Source organism: Phocoena sinus, chromosome 19, assembly GCF_008692025.1.
Source record: "Phocoena sinus isolate mPhoSin1 chromosome 19, mPhoSin1.pri, whole genome shotgun sequence".
Classification (NCBI taxonomy): Eukaryota; Metazoa; Chordata; class Mammalia; order Artiodactyla; family Phocoenidae; genus Phocoena; species Phocoena sinus.
This window is the reverse complement of record NC_045781.1, coordinates 44,814,378-44,830,150: the sequence shown is the minus strand read 5'-3', so window position 1 is coordinate 44,830,150 and position 15,773 is coordinate 44,814,378. Positions and strand designations below refer to the sequence as shown.

The 15,773-nt window shown below is 42.8% G+C and overlaps 1 protein-coding gene across 4 annotated transcripts in view; it reads right to left on the bottom strand.

Moving 5' to 3' along the window:
• Nucleotides 1–2,021: 2,021 nt before the first annotated feature.
• PHLPP2 (PH domain and leucine rich repeat protein phosphatase 2) overlaps nucleotides 2,022–15,773 on the bottom strand; it is a 72,854-nt gene continuing 59,102 nt past the window's right edge. For 2 of the 4 annotated variants that reach the window (XM_032613728.1, XM_032613731.1), the window contains 6 exons: nucleotides 13,443–13,605; nucleotides 13,101–13,231; nucleotides 11,623–11,733; nucleotides 10,589–10,783; nucleotides 8,928–9,159; nucleotides 2,022–6,762 (listed from right to left, as the gene is read on the bottom strand). In XM_032613728.1, the coding sequence (XP_032469619.1) occupies nucleotides 5,608–6,762; nucleotides 8,928–9,159; nucleotides 10,589–10,783; nucleotides 11,623–11,733; nucleotides 13,101–13,231; nucleotides 13,443–13,605 (1,987 nt within the window). In that variant the 3' untranslated portion in view covers nucleotides 2,022–5,607. The remainder of the gene's footprint in view (nucleotides 6,763–8,927; nucleotides 9,160–10,588; nucleotides 10,784–11,622; nucleotides 11,734–13,100; nucleotides 13,232–13,442; nucleotides 13,606–15,773) is intronic. The other 2 variants (XM_032613732.1, XM_032613730.1) reach the window with 2 other exon arrangements.

Below are 15,773 nucleotides of genomic sequence, written 5' to 3'. Positions count from 1 at the left end.
TTTTATTTTCATATTATAAATGAGATTAAACTATTAATAAGTTCAAACCAAATTTTTAGTACACTTCTAAAAACAGCAATTTTGACAGAAATCTCAGACTGTCTATACAGTTAGTAAGAAATCAGCAAACATAAGCCCGTTTCAATGTATGCCAAAGTGGCTATTAAAAAAATTCAGCCAATGTCATTTTCCTCTGATGTGTGTTGGCCATTTTTACCCCTGCATGTTTGCTGACTCTTTTCTCTGGAATATATTACCTTTCCTCTCTCCTCTTAAATCCTTCCTATTGCTAGTTCTTATAGAACCTATCCAAGGTGAAGGATCAAAACTAAACCTCAAACAGAAATGAGAAAATATCTAGATTCTACTTTTACAAAAAGTAAAGCTTGAAAAAAAAAAAAAAAAGTAAAGCTTGGAGGAAAACAACAACTAGAAGTCTACACTGCTAGCTTAAAATACAAACACCAGTGCCACAGGGAGCCGCTTCTGCTCCACCACCTTAGCCCGAGGCAGTGGCTGGAGTCCCGCAGAGTTTTCACTGAGTGGTAAGACAAGTCTAACAGCAGCAAAAATCAAACAACCCATTTCCCACCCGAACCGCCCCCCCCCCCCCCAAAAACTTCCCAACACACACTATTCTCACCTAGGATATATTCCCTGAAACATACCCTGAGTAGAGCTTTGCCCGTGTCTGGGTCCGGGGCTTGGAAAAATGAGGACTTTGGCCACTGCGACCCCTGTGTGGTGCACTGGTCCAGCTCAGCTCCTCTCAAATCACTGTAGTGACATCAAAATGCCTTAGCAAAACTTGCCTTAGTTACTACCACTTGGCAGGTTGGCAGGTCAAGATTTCTTACTCACATTTTACAGATGAAATGAAGGTTCAAGAAGGCTAAGTGGCTCGCCCAATGGTTGACATTTCATTGAGTGCTCACTGTGCCGGGTCCAGTACTGAGCTAAGGAAGCATTTGTTGACATCATCTCATTTTAGCTCACAGCTGTTGAGAGAGAGACTATTATCTCCATTTAACAATCGAGAAAAAACCACCTGCCTTGGAGAGGTGAACTTGCCTAAAGTCGAATCTTTTTAAGTAGCAGAGGAAAAACTCAGACCCAGTGAATCACACACGGGAAAGTGTTCTGAGTGACTAACGTGCTCTTGTGGTGTGTGATGTACCAGGGAGACAATATCACACGGAGAGAACACACTCAGAGAAGTTCACTTCTGCCACCCTGTAGGCACATGTGCGTGTCATGGAACCGAGGTATGAAAGTAGATGGTGGCATTGAGCCCAGTACATTGGAGGTGCTCAAGGAACAGTTGGTGAACCAAGTTTTCAAAATTTCATTCTGCTAAACGAGGAGGAAACCTGCAAAATGATTTCAACTGGGCCTTTATTTGGAGTGAGAGGTAGCTAATCTTGCTTGGAAGTCCAGAGATTATGGGAAACAACCAATGGGGAGAGGGGAGGGGAACAATTTAGAGGCTTAGCTAGATTAGATGTACTGTGTGAGCCAGAACTCACCACTGTCTTAAACTCTAACACCAAAGCCATTAGGACAGACAAGATGGCCAGATTACCCACTTAGTTCCTCGGTATCACTGGTAGTTCTGTGGTTTGTTTAAGAGGAGCTGTAGATTATTTACAAATTAAGTTCCCTCTAGTCAGCTGATAACCTGCATGGAAATAAGGACCATGCTTCCTGTCTCTGGGATTTCTTTAAACATATAAACCAAGTTAGAATATAATATTTCTTAATGTAAAATATCTTTATTGCTATTTCAGCTTAAATGATGATCAAAAATATTTATTCTTGCCTCAACTCATAGGTTCATAGAGTGTTATGGAATGTGGTTTCATTTGTTATCTTCCCCTACAACAAGAAAAAGCAGAAAAATCCTAAAGGTGCTTTTGGTTAAGAAACTAATTTCACATACAAGTTAAAGAAAATTACAGTTTCATGCTAAAATAACGTACTTATAAAATAACAGGTACTCCATTTTAAAACAAAGCCATGAAAAAGATTCCATTTTATTTTATTTATTATTATTGTTTGTTATTGTTATTTATTATTTTTTTTACAAACAATAGATTTGCTGCAACATGCTCTGGCTCATATTATTGAATTAAAAAATTTAACACATTTCAAAAATATCAAAAATACACTATAATGAGTCTTAGGACTACAATATGACAATGATTGCACAAAACCATAAGATATGAACTCACTGTCTGGATGACATCCACTGGCAACAGTGAGAGAAAACCCTACAGCTTCTGAGAGATGTGCGTGAAATTTTGAAGGAGCTTACGTGTGACTGAATGATCATCAAATGAGTGAAACAGAGCAGGATTTACTGTAGCTGCTTTTCTCAACCCAGGAAGTGCTTACCCAACTATGGGGCAAAAGTCACTAACTGGAGAGAAAGATTAACTTGCCATTGGGGGAGTCTGAAAGTCCCCACCCAGAGGGAAGTAAAAAGTGACACAAGACAGTTTCTATAGTGATGCTGAGGACATCACTGAATGGCTTGGAGACTATTTAATAGTTGGTACATTTATCAATAACAGCCAAGTGCTCCCTTATGGAGGTCTCTTCATTAGTAATTATTGAGTAGATAGAGAAGGTGAGCCTGTGGCTTCCAAGTACCTGCTTTTGCTGAAAGCCTACATGGAAAGAAGGGCATCATTTGATATTCAGTAGATCAGCCAAACCTCACTGGCTCCATCTCCTAGAAAATAGCACCCAATGATCACCAAGCTGCTTGTGTTGGCTCTTCTATACACCAGGAAAATGAATTTATCAACTTATTGCACACATACACTCTACAGTAGTATAATAAAGCCCTCTCTTGTAATGAGGAGTGGTAATTCAATGACTCTATGGTAGCACGGTAGATGTATGACATACTAGCATTCAAATTTTCAAATGTAGTTTCGATCCATTTGGATAAAAATAAAAATACCATGGCTGCCAAGACTTGTGTATTTTTCTTTCTTCCATGGGACTCCTGGACTGCTCCCATTAAGCAGGAGTGATGTTCTTTCAGAAATTCTCTTAAACGTCTCTATTAAATGGGAGGTACTCACAAGGACCTGAGAATCATGCAGAGGCCGGGATCTCTGGGCTAGAGATCAACGGGCCTCTGCCCACCTGGGGAACACATCTCTGGGTGAAGTCCTGGGAAGTAGATTACATTCACCTGGAGACAGATTACTGGCTTTCACCACCTGACAACCTAATCAGATCACACAATAACTGTAAATGACTTCATAGGTCAAAAGAGTTCTGTGTATTCTTGGTGATGGGCTATGGCCTTTTCATCCCCTGTTTTAACAAAGAGCAATTATAGAGGGAAATGAATCAAAGGAAGTTACAAAAAAGAGTAGTCAGTTTTGGTGTAGCCTATATTAAAGGTTTTCATACAACCTAACATTTCCTGAACATAAATCTACCACATAAAAGAACATCTGGAACTTTAGGGTCCTTCTGATTAAAAAGTAAATACATTTACTTTTAGTAAAGTCATTTCATAACTGGGTTTTGTGGTGGTTCCAATTAGTAGGGTGGGAAGCTAAGACAAGAAAAGTTCACAGATAAAGGATAATTTTTAAAAGACTATACTACTGAAGTGGTATATTCCCAAAATAATTTCCAACACTGTCATCTTGGGTTTTTTCCATCATTTTCATTCCCCCCTCAATTTTTCTATTAAAAAATAAGGCGGCAACATACTACTGTTCCCATCTTTCTTACAGCACCTGAACTTTGCATGAACCACTATGTTCCCCACTTCAAATCAAGACCTGAGTTCTAAAATGTTGCAGTAGCTAACCAGTAGTTTGACACAGAAAAGCTATGTTCCTGGTAATTTGGGGACTCAAATTCAGATCCTTGATGGGTTGAACACTAGACAGCCATTGGTATGGAACCCCCCCCAAGAGTGTACCCCACTGACACACACACATGGGTACGGGGCCTCTGAGAAGATGAGGATACATAACCATTTGTGGAGTGGTCATCTGGTTTTCTACCACTGCTTTAACAAAACTTCCCTCTGCCCCCCCCAAAAAAAAGACAAATATATGTATAGATTAACCGTATCTTTAACATTTTGTTTCTCATGAAACAAATTAAAAATGGTTCCACTCTATTTTCTTTTTAATTGTGAAAGTATTTAAAAATTCAAAGCACATTCCCCACTGGGTAACATTAAGCAATGTCAAAACTTCGCAGGAATAAAGAGAAATTAATTTTCCTAAGTAAATCTTCTAAAAGAAAAGGCAACAGAATTATGGAAGGAACTGCATTTTTCAAGGGTTACATGGAATGTGCAAAAAAAATCAGTAAACCAGGTTTTCTGTATGCTTAGGATTTTCTCAATTAAGTCTTTCAGAAATTGAGCCCAGTACTGTGAAACCATGTGAGATGGATAAGCATTTTCAGAGAAGACTCTGTTAAACATTAAGAGGTGAACCCTCAACTCACTCCTGATGTTTTAGAAAACCATCTCTCTGCTCTAGAGTAAGAGAAGGAACCTGCCTAACCCAGAAGCTCCATCCATCCATCTGTGCTCGTTCGGCCTCAGTCTGTTCAGAGTCATCTATAACTCAAGGTTACTTGCATGTAAGCAGCAGCAGCCTTGGCCCTATGTGCTAGGAGGCTGACTGCCACCTCCATCACATGTTATGGAAGGAGGCCAATCCCCAAATGCCTCTCTTGTGACCTGCTGGGAGGTTCCTAGCAGGTGTCACATCTGTCAAGGAGTTATTCTCTTTTTGTGATTTGGGGGGAAGTAGTCTTAGTCCTCACTCCTTCCCCGTCTTCATCCCCCAAAGAAGGTCCTACTCCCCTGTGTCTCAGGAACGTTCACAGCCTGACATCCAACAGTTAAATCAATTTCCCAGGGCCCCTCCTAGAACCTCCTAGAACCCTCACAGCCGGCGCCAACACCCGATGATCATCCTGCCTGTGGACAAAGGCGCTGGGCTGCCTCTAAGAAGACTGGCTCGAGTGCAGATTCAAAAATAAAAAGTTCACAGTCAATGAAAAGTGCTCTCACTACATCACATACATAAATTATCTGTTTCATTGGTTCTACAATTCCAATAAACATCATTTTGATAGGCTGTATTCTCGTAGAGAAGAAGGAAAAGCCATGTGACTCGTCACGTTGCATCCCGTCAGGTTGAGATATAAGGTGATTTCTCTGTCACAGAGATCCAACAGCAGCAATCAGTAAAGGGAATCAATCTTCAGTTATTTCCTCCACAGAAATAGTCCCTTTTCTGCCCAGGCAGGCAAATTCTCAAAATTATCCTAGGAGAGAAAGGGTTAATGGCAGGTGGTAGGACTGGTACAGGGCAATGCCTGCCTGCTCCCCAGTAGCCCTGGGGATCCCAATGCAGGTTAAATGTGAAACTGAACACTGATGGTGTTTACTAGCTTATCCAGAGCAAGACCTTGACAGCTCTCACCATGTCTGGCTCCGAGTTCTACCCCCCTCTCATCTGTGGTTTAGAAATGCAGAGGCAGAGTGCCCCTGGTAGGGTGCCCTACCCCACACCTCACAGCCTTCCCAGCGCCGTGGCCCCCAGGGGAGTACTACAGCGCCGTGTCAAACTCCTCTGCGAGCTCGGTCCGACCCTCTTCGCTGGAATCAGGCTCAGGCCTGCTTTCCTGGTGGTGTTTCATTTGTTCCTTCACTTCTTCTTCGAGGTCACGAGGTACAACGAACTGGTCCTCCGGCTCCAGCTGAGCGGGGGCAGCAAAATAGCCAGTTTTCTTCCTGGGTGCTTCTGTGGCCACTTCGATGAGGTTCAGGCTATCTTCCAGGGGCACAATCGAGCCATTGGAGAGCTTCTTTCCGTAGAGACAGGAAGTGGAGGGAGACTTCTGTAACTCCGTCTTGTCTTTGCTCACTGGCAGAAGGATGCCACTATTCACACTGTTCTGTCTTCGGATCCCAAACACTAACCCTCTAGCACGTTCCTCGAGGCACGGGGTAGGAGAATTCTCCCTAAGAGTGGGAGAGTTCTCAAGCTGCCTGCCCCTACAGCAGTGGATATCTACTTCTACTTCCACCTTGCTGCCATTTGTCATGACCCCTTCAACGGGCTGGTCGTCATCACTGTCCAGGCCGTTGTCGGACTGGTTACTGGAGAAAGTCGCACAGGACGGCTGGCGCTGAAACACCCCTGATGTGGGCGTTGGGTGGAGGCTGCAGCGCCTCTCTGGCCTTGAAAGCAAGCCAGCGTCCAGGCCAACAGTGTTATGTTCGTCAGAGGCAGTGGATCCCACCTCACTGCTCACCTCTGAAGTAGACATCTCGCTGCTGAACTCAGAGGCAATACCACTACTGGAGGAAGGAGTGGTTGGCTTGGGCGGGTCCTTGATGGCGGCGGTTGAAGCAAATCCCACAGGACCTGGGAGGGTGAGCCCATTCATTTCACAAGTGCAGCCCTCCTCGCCAACGTTCAAATAAACCACCATCGCACCCACATTGTCCTGACAGCCATAGCTTTGCGCTAATGTGCACAGCTTCTTGGCAGCCGCTAATGGGTCTTGTACATGGCATACTGCGTTGACTGCTTCTGTGTATGACAAGTGTTCCCACAATGCTTTGTTTCCCAGAATCAGCAACTCATCCTGAATGGTAAGTGGAGTGGAAGATATGTGGGGCTTGGGGAGGATCCAAGGGTAGAGGTATGTACAGCCCAGCAGCCGGGTACAGCAGGTTACCCCATTCACTTTGTTGTCCTAGAGACAAGCAGAATGCAAACTCTGAGAAACAAGCAACAATGACACCGAATTTTATATCTCTCTAGATCACAATGCTTAGGGCTCTACAATAAAACAGAATTGACATGTTATGTGGTTTTTCCGAGGATCTGTGTAATTTTAAGTGGACTTACGAAAAATAAATGTATAGAATTCTAAAAGGACAAAATATCAAATGGGTATTATTCTGCAAATAGTTCAGAGGACTGAGTTAAAACCAATTAAAATTAAGTGGCTAAAAGGCACCTCCGTCTCAAAAGGTATTTGCTCTAACATGAAGTATAGGCCTCAGCATGTTCTTAAATAGAGAAACATCTGTTAGAAAAACAATAAGCAAAACTATCAATTCCCCATCACTAGTATTCTTAGAGGGGCCAAAACTCAGATGGGTCACTAAATATGACTTCTCATTTAAAGGCAGAGTTGGGACTGAAGATACTGAATGGCTAAGAGAATTTTTATAGCTAAAGCACCGAATAATGCCTCAAGTCTGAAATCTGTGGCATAATTTACCTACTCTGTAATGGTTGTACCAAGAACGATGTAATTCTAAACTCAGAGGAAAAGGAATAACCCTGGCTGCAGGCTGGGAATGTTTATCTGCCAGATGCTTCATATTGATTTCTTCTCAAGATAAAACCAAACAAAACTGCTGAAGCCCTCAATATACTAATTTCATAGTTGCAGTCATTCTTTGGGTGAAAATCCTGCCTCATTTATCAGAATTTGTCACAAACTCTCGAAATTTATAATCTTATTTTCCTTACCTGTAAAATGAAAATAAAAGCACTTCTTTCATGAGGGTTATTGTGAAGCTTAAACAAAACAGTGAAAGTACAATGCTTAGCAGATAATAAGAAAACAATAAATGTCTGTAGTTATAAAAATGTTTCCTACTTGTCCAGGACTCCCTAAGAAAAATCTGAACATTATCTAAATTCTGTAATAGACTAATCAAGCAAAAAGTTATCTTGTATCTTTCATTTGTTTTGACTGAAAGACTCTCCTAAGACCAAATTTCCAGAATCTCCATAGCATCAACCACATTATAATGATACTTTTTTTGGTTTTGTGCTTCCTTGGATGGAATCTTTTATAGTCCTTATTACAGAATTCTGACAGAACAGACAGCCTAGAAGTGGACCCACACATACAGTCGACTGATCTTTGACAAAGGAGCCAAGGGAATTCAGTGAAGAAAGGACAGTCTATTTCAAAACATGGTGCTGGGTCAACTGGACATTCACATGCCAAAAAAGAAAAAATACCTAGACACGGAGCAGCTTACACCTTTCACAAAAATTAATTCAAAATAAAACACAGACCTAAATGTAAACTTCTAGAAGATAACACGGAAGAAAATCTAAGTGACTTTGGGTTTGGCAATGAGTTTTTAGATACAACACCAAAAGCATGACCCATGAAAGAAGAAAACTGGTAAGCGGGACTTCATTAAACTAGAAACTTCTGCTCTGCAAAAGACAGTTAAAAGAATGAAAGACAAGCCACAGACCGGGAGAAAATATTTGCAAAACATTTCGGATAAGGACTTGTATCCAAAATACACAAAGAACTCAACAATAAAGAAACAAACAATCCAATTAAAAATGGGCAAAAGATCTGAACAAAATTCTGCTTTGCAGTAAACAATGTCCACATGTAATTGCTAAAGTCTTTTTGAAAGCAAAAAACATTATGCTAACTTCTGAAAAGGGAGAAAAGTTATAGAGATACTGATGCTTCTTCATTAAAAAAAAAAATACCAGAGTATACTAAGCCATATACAATATAAAAAGGAAAAATACTGTGAAACTTTTCATTTCAGAACAGGGATGTCAAACTATAAAACTTTTTTTCTTCTGTTTGGAATAACAAACCAGATGAAAATTAACCAAGGAGGACATTTACATTTATTTTACATGCTATATATGTCTCAAGGACCACAAATTAGGATCTTTCATTTCTAATTAATTTGCTTTTTCTTTCTGCTCATCATTAGCTGCTCATTAGATTTTATTACTATTTTCAGGATTGGATACAATTTACAGGGCTTGATAGGAAGAAAATGGACGTTCACTGTTCTATGCAAAACAGCATTCATTAGATTCGGGGAGCGGAAGTGACCGGTGGAGAGCAAGATTCACCTCTGTTATGATGGCTTTTTGGTCCTTCACCCTCTGAGCCTCCTCTGGGTCCTGTTCCAGACTGAAGACTTTAGACAGGGGCAGTGGCTTCCCACTTCGGCACAGGACTGCTTGGCACGTGCCAACGTTGGCCACGGTCAAGCTAAAGCTACTTGTTGGATCGGCAGTGTCAGGGCGGATATAACAAAGGAGAGCAGAAGAGCCCAGCTTCTGGCCAGCCATTCCTAATTTCCTGTTGAGAAAGAAAAGAAAATGAAAACATGGCAGCTAGTTTTAGAAGAAAGCAGCGGTCCTTCCTGTCCATGACTCCCTCGTTTTTTGCCGTGGGACTGAAGCCGCTTCACCCTCCTCCGTCTGAGGGCAGCCTCTTGATGTGGGTGATGATGGTGAAGACAGCCTTGCCTTCTACTCTTAGCTGAGAAGTTTTACCAAAAGGATCCAGGTAGAGGAGACAAGGTGCGGCTTTCTCTGTTGCTTCTGCTTGTCTGATCATAGACTACAATGACCTAATTCAGTGGCTTCCAACGGTAGCAAATCAGAAACACCTGAAGGGCTTGTTAAAGACAACTCTGGGCCCACCCCCAGAGTTTCTGATTCAGTGGGTAAGGGGCTGGCCCAATAATCTACATTCCAATAAGTTTCTGGTGATGCTGAGGCTGCTAGTCCTAGAACACTTTGTGAACCACTTACTTAGGCTGTAAGTTCCCTGAAGGAAGGCCCATAATTTTCCTTGTATTTCTCCCATACACATGGCATCCATCCCCCTCAGCGCTTGGTACACAATGCTAAGTACAGAGCAGATGCTATCAGGAAGATCTGGTTTCAAATTCCAGCTCTGCCATTTACGGGCTATAGATCCTCAGCAAGTTGATGCTCCGAGACATTTTTCTGATTAAAATACCCACCTCCACGGCTTGTTTTGAAAATTAAAGATACAGTATGAAAAATGCTTGGTACAGTGCCCAGCTCTTGGGAAGTGCTTCATAAACTGAGTTTCCTTTCCCACACCCTTTATTTTGCCAAGTCCCTAGGCTCAATTCTATTACTGAAAAATAGAATCCTTTCCCAACATCTTTGTGTTATAATGACAGATAAAACCACCTCGGGCTCCAGGTTGTTCCGTTTCAGCCTCGATTATACGAAGGTACACCCTCTCAGTTGTATGTACCCTTTATGCAGCCCACCTGATGTGCAAGATGCTCTATTAGCCACTAAGAGATTTTCCACAGTTTGGTTTATAGGGTTTTTGCCCTTAAGTGGCTTAGATTTCAGTGAGGAGATTACTTGTTAAATCCCCAATAATAAGTATTTTAAACACAAGAATCTGATGAGTGCTTAACCTTTTGTAGGTCTCTTATAAACGATTACCACCTTCCTTCCCAGAAATGCGCATACACACACGCAACCTTTTGCGCATGATTTCTGGGCTTTCCAGCTTCTCAGCAGCCTTCGGTTTCAACAGAGAAAACAGATGCCTCCACAGGCTCTTCAAAGAGCCAAAGTCCCCACATTCCATGCTGATGGAGAGAGTGGTCACAGAACAAAGAGCAAGATCTCACCTTGCCCCTGTACTTATAACTGAGACCCTGACCTTCTGGCTTAGTGAGATTTATTTTCCAAAAGCAGGGCCGAGTTAGGAATTATTCAACCCACCTGCTTACCTGTGAGATACCAAGAAGGTGTGAGCCATGAAAACTGTGTCATTTGTTGACTGCTGTACCTCTTCCAAAAGCACATCTGCCATGGTACACTGGAGTAGGCGAGGGAGCTCCTCATTTCGGTCCCCATCAAACATGCCATACACAGCTCCCACGCCCTCTGCAAAGTTATCCACAGCTAGAGCAGATATACATAGCCTATCACAGAAACAGGAGAAAGACAAACAACGAAGAAAGTTAGTGGTAAAGCATTCTTCTCCAGGGAGGCTTCTTTAAAAAAGTAAGTATTGATTGAGGGTGGAGAAGAATAGTAGTAAATCCTAATCTACACATGAAAAAAGTGTTACAGAAGATAAGTAAGCAGCATCTTAGAGAGTTGATGCCATAAGAAAAGGGGGAATTCAGCCACATTCAGGAGCAGTACATATTAGCTCTGCAATGCTGTGGAAGGCTGGGAAAATTAGATGTTTTCTCTTCGTAGTGATTAAGGACTAGTATCAACACCCTTCAGCCAAACACTCCCCCAGGTGCACAACATACCTGTGGTTGCAGAAGTTGAGTTTATTATGCCTTGCAACAAGAGAAAGCACACCATAGGACTCTGGGGTATATAAGAGGGTATTGGAAAAACTCTGGTACAGGATTTGTGTCTGCCTGGGTCATTTTGGGGAAGATCTAACAAAGTGGGGGATCATACTAGATTGGGTGCTGTCAGAAAGCAGGGCTATTCTATAGTTGGGTACCTCAATAAATCTTATCTACAGGGAAAGAAGATTAGCATGGGGACAAAGCTGTGATTGATAAAGTAAGTAGCAGTCACCCATCTTAGTCATGAGATGGGGTGTGGGTGTTTTGTGGACTGCACATTCATTTTGTTTTGTCTTACTGGATCATGGTCTCAGAGGAATCTTATCTGATGTTGGCATTCTGTGATTTGTTTATGTCCAACAGGAGAACAACATGGCCTAGCTTTCAGCACCAGATCCTTTCCCAGATGTCAGGGGAACTTTCTCAGTCTCCATGGCCATGATACTCACTTGTTTCTCTGCCCTGCCATCTCAGCCAGTCCATGGCTCCAGAAGGTTGATGTAACTGTAGAATCAGTGGTTGGCAAAGGTTTCTGATCAATTTTCAGGGTGGTGATATGGCTGTGGGAAGTGGAGGAAGGGAAGTTTAAACCGTATATGCTTCTGTACTTTACAGAAGCTATCCCAACAATAATTCACGTTTTTAAAAAATAATCTGTTGACAGACCAAGACTAATTTCCAGAGAGAGCAAAGAAAGTAGTATGCTGACCCACTGGCCAAGAAGAGAGAGAGGGCTTCCCTGGTGGCGCAGTGGTTGAGAATCCGCCTGCCGATACAGGGGACACGGGTTCGTGCCCCGGTCTGGGAAGATCCCACATGCCGAGGAGCGGCTGGGCCCGTGAGCCATGGCCGCTGAGCCTGCGCGCCTGGAGCCTGTGCTCCGCAACGGGAGAGGCCACAGCAGTGAGAGGCCCGCGTATCGCAAAAAAAAAAAAAAAGAAGAGAGAGAAAGGAAAGGGGTAGGAGGAAGAAATAGGGGCCAATTTTGTTATAATCGATGCCGTTCATTTCAATGAAAAACTAAGCACAACAAAGATTTCTAAGTTTCAACTGTCTACTTATTTTAAGTATTTTGATACAGTGAAGTCTTGGTACAATGAATGAGCTTGCATTGTCTTAGATGTAGTGTAATGCGATCTGTGCCACCTAAATTACCTATGCCTGCTGTATAATCACACCCACTCAGGATGGCTGTTCTCTTGCTCTCTGTATGACCCTGCCCAACCAGTGCCTGCCTCACCCACACCCTACTCGCCTGACTGACCTTCCCTCTGAATCACAGAGCCTGATCGGTAAATGCCTGCATACCTACCTCCCCACCCCCACTTCACTCGGCCCCAGCTAGTGACAGTTTTCATCTTTAGATCAGAACTCTCTCTACTATGAGAGTTTATCAAAGGGCTGGCAAGGGGGCGTGCCTCTGCTCGTTTCCCAGGTAACTGATGAGCCAACCTCCCTCTATAACTGGTAACCTCCCTCTCCCCCAGTAGTAAAGACACTACCATGTCCTGCCCACCAGATGCTGCACACGGTGGGGTGTTGCTCCGGGACCTTGCTTCAGACATGTAAGATCCTCCTACCCGTTAAAACATGATGTCTCTGTTGCTGACTCTGGGCTCTTTCTTTGGTCTCGAGGTTGGGCAAGTTCAGGGCTTGCAGGCCTGTGGGGTACAGCCCCACACCTGCCCTGTAAAGATACTGGGGTACAGCTGAGCAGTACCCACGATGTTGAGTTCGAATATCTATGGGCTGACTGCTGGACAGAACACTCATCGAAAACTGACTCAAAGAAGAGAACTGAGGGGCTTTATGATCTAATTCATTCTACTCCTTTCATGAACTGAGGTCTCCACAGTCCTTAAGAAGAACCACACAAGGCTGGTGGGAGTTACAGCACATGTGGATTCAACTTCATAAGTCTTCGTACCTAAATGTGTCTAACGTCTTGTGTTCCAGAACCAGATTTGTATTTCCAGTTAGGTCCAGGTCTTGTAAAGTAGCAGGCAGAGACTCTGGAATCAGGATTTCGGTCAAGTCGTTGCAACTTAGGTCTACAAACTGAGAGGAAAACACAGAGATTAAGTTAATTCTTAACTCCCTAAGGGTCAATGTCCTACTATATCCTCAAAGGGAATTTAATTTCTTCTCAGAAGTCAATGAAATATACTGTGACCCCAAACCGCCACTTTCCTCTTCCTTAGGAGAAGAGAACTGTCTCAGTCACACCCCTCCCATCACCCCCAGACACCACTCCAGCGCACAGAAGTACCTGTATCTGAGGCAACTGCAGTATTTCTGGGAAAATGCTAATGTGGTTGGAGTGCGCCACCAGAGTGTGCAGCCTTTTGCAGTTTGCGATGGTCGTGGGGATGGTTTTAAGCTTGTTGCCACTTAGGTTCAGTTCCTCCAATTGCTCCAATTTATTTAGTTTGCTGTAAAGGAAACACCAAAATACCATACTGCACCCAAATGAGCAGCTGCCAGAGTACAGAGGTGACCGACCTGCTGCCCAATGACCAGCCAGAATGAAACAGCCACGAGGGTGAACAAACACTCTCGCCGAGCCTCAGCCGCATCTCCCTCCCTCTCAGTGCATTTCAAGGGCTGAACCCTCCTTGCGCTTCTACTGCAGCTGCTGGATCTTTAGGGCATGAACATTTTCCTATTATCTGACTTCTAGGAAGTGGCTGAATTGGCATCAGCCTAGGGTTGGTCGACCGTTACAGTACTTGCTTTGCCACTAACTAGTTGCAAAATACTGGGTAGATTAGTGTCAGCGGACATCAATAGCCTTGGCTATAACGTAAAGAAGTTGTACTAAATCATCACTAAGATTGTTTTTAGTTTTATTTATTTTTAATTTATTTTTTAAAATTAAATTTATTTATTTAATTCTCGGCTGCTCTGGGTCTTAGTTGCGGCACGCAGGATCTTTGTTGTGTTGCGCAGGCTCTTTGATGTCATGCACAGGCTCTTTGTTGTGGCGCGTGGGCATCTCTCTAGTTGTGGTGCGCAGGCTCCAGAGAGCATGGGCTCTGTAGTTTGTGGCACGCGGGCTCTCTAACTGAGGTGCGAGGGCTTAGCTGCCTCGAGGCATGTGGGATCCTAGTTCCCTGACCAGGGATTGAACCCGCGTCCCCTGCATTGGAAGGCGGATTCTTTAGCACTGGACCACCAGAGAATTCCCTCCTTTTAGTTTTAAATTTCTAGGGACTTCCTTGGTGGCACAGTGGTACAGAGTCCTCCTGCTAGTGCCAGGGACACGGGTTCAAGCCCTGGTCCGGGAAGATCCCACATGCCACAGAGCAACTAAGCCTGTGCGCCACAACTACTGAGCCTGCATACCACAACCACTGAAGCCCACATGCCTAGAACCCGTGCTCCGCAACAAGAGAAGCCACCGCAATGAGAAGCATGCACAGCGAAACGAAGAGTAGCCACCCGCTCGCCGCAGCTAGGGAAAACCCTTGCGCAGCAACAAAGACCCAACACGGCCAAAACTAAATAAATAAAATAAATTTTAAAAAAAATTCTAGTTATTCATAACATAATCCACCTTCAGTAAACATTTTTCAAGTGCCTAGAATGCACACAGCGCTGTGCTAGGGACTGTGATGCAGGCGATTCACACTGTCCCTCCAGTAAGCAAAGTTTTCTACACAGTAAGCAAAACGTCTTAAGATGGCCTAACACCTTTATCAGATTATTACAAATTGCTCTGATTTCTCTTTATCTACCAATTTTAAACACTGTAAAAATAATAAACTGTTGTAACATGCGGCGAGCCGCTTCTGACCAGCAGAATGACGAATCACCACACGCTAGATTCTTCTCGCATCACACTTTATTGGAGTACAGCTTGGTTTCGGGCGGATGGAAGGAAGACCCCGTACGCTCGAGCCTGTCTGCTTATATAAGGGCTTAAGGACTCGTGTAAGTCCCTGATTCGTCCGTATGGTTATCGCATTTCGCAAGCCGGACTTTGGATAGGCCACTGCTTCAAAACCTGATTAGCATATTAGGTGCATACGCCCTAGCGGCATACTTAGTGCATGCGTAATGGCTATCCGGCCGCGCCCTACAGTAACATAGAAAGTTTAGCAAATAAAGAAAATAAATCAATGATAACACCATTTGGAAAAATTACTATTTTCATTTTGCTGAATTTCCTGCTAAATTTTTCATATGTAGATTTTACATGAAATTTATATCCTGCCCTTTTCATATATCATAAATATTGATAATTTTCATTGCTAGAAAATTGATAAATACTTTGTAATAATTAAGCTCAGTAAAATTGTTTTCTTTCTTATTACAATAGTAATACTCACTGAAAAAAATTGAAAAATAAAGATGAACATTAAAAAAAAAACCTTTTAATCCCACAACCAGATTTAATCTCTGACAACAATTTGGTGGAGAGTAGTCTTGGCCTTTTTAATGCATGAAACTCTATGTTTCGAATTAAAACATGATGCTTATCATATGTATTGTTTAATAACTTGCTTTTTTTTTTTTACTTAATAATATATTTTTAAAATATTCCCATGTCCAAATTTCACGCTTTTCCCTTACACAATTCCATACTTGGATCCTTCTG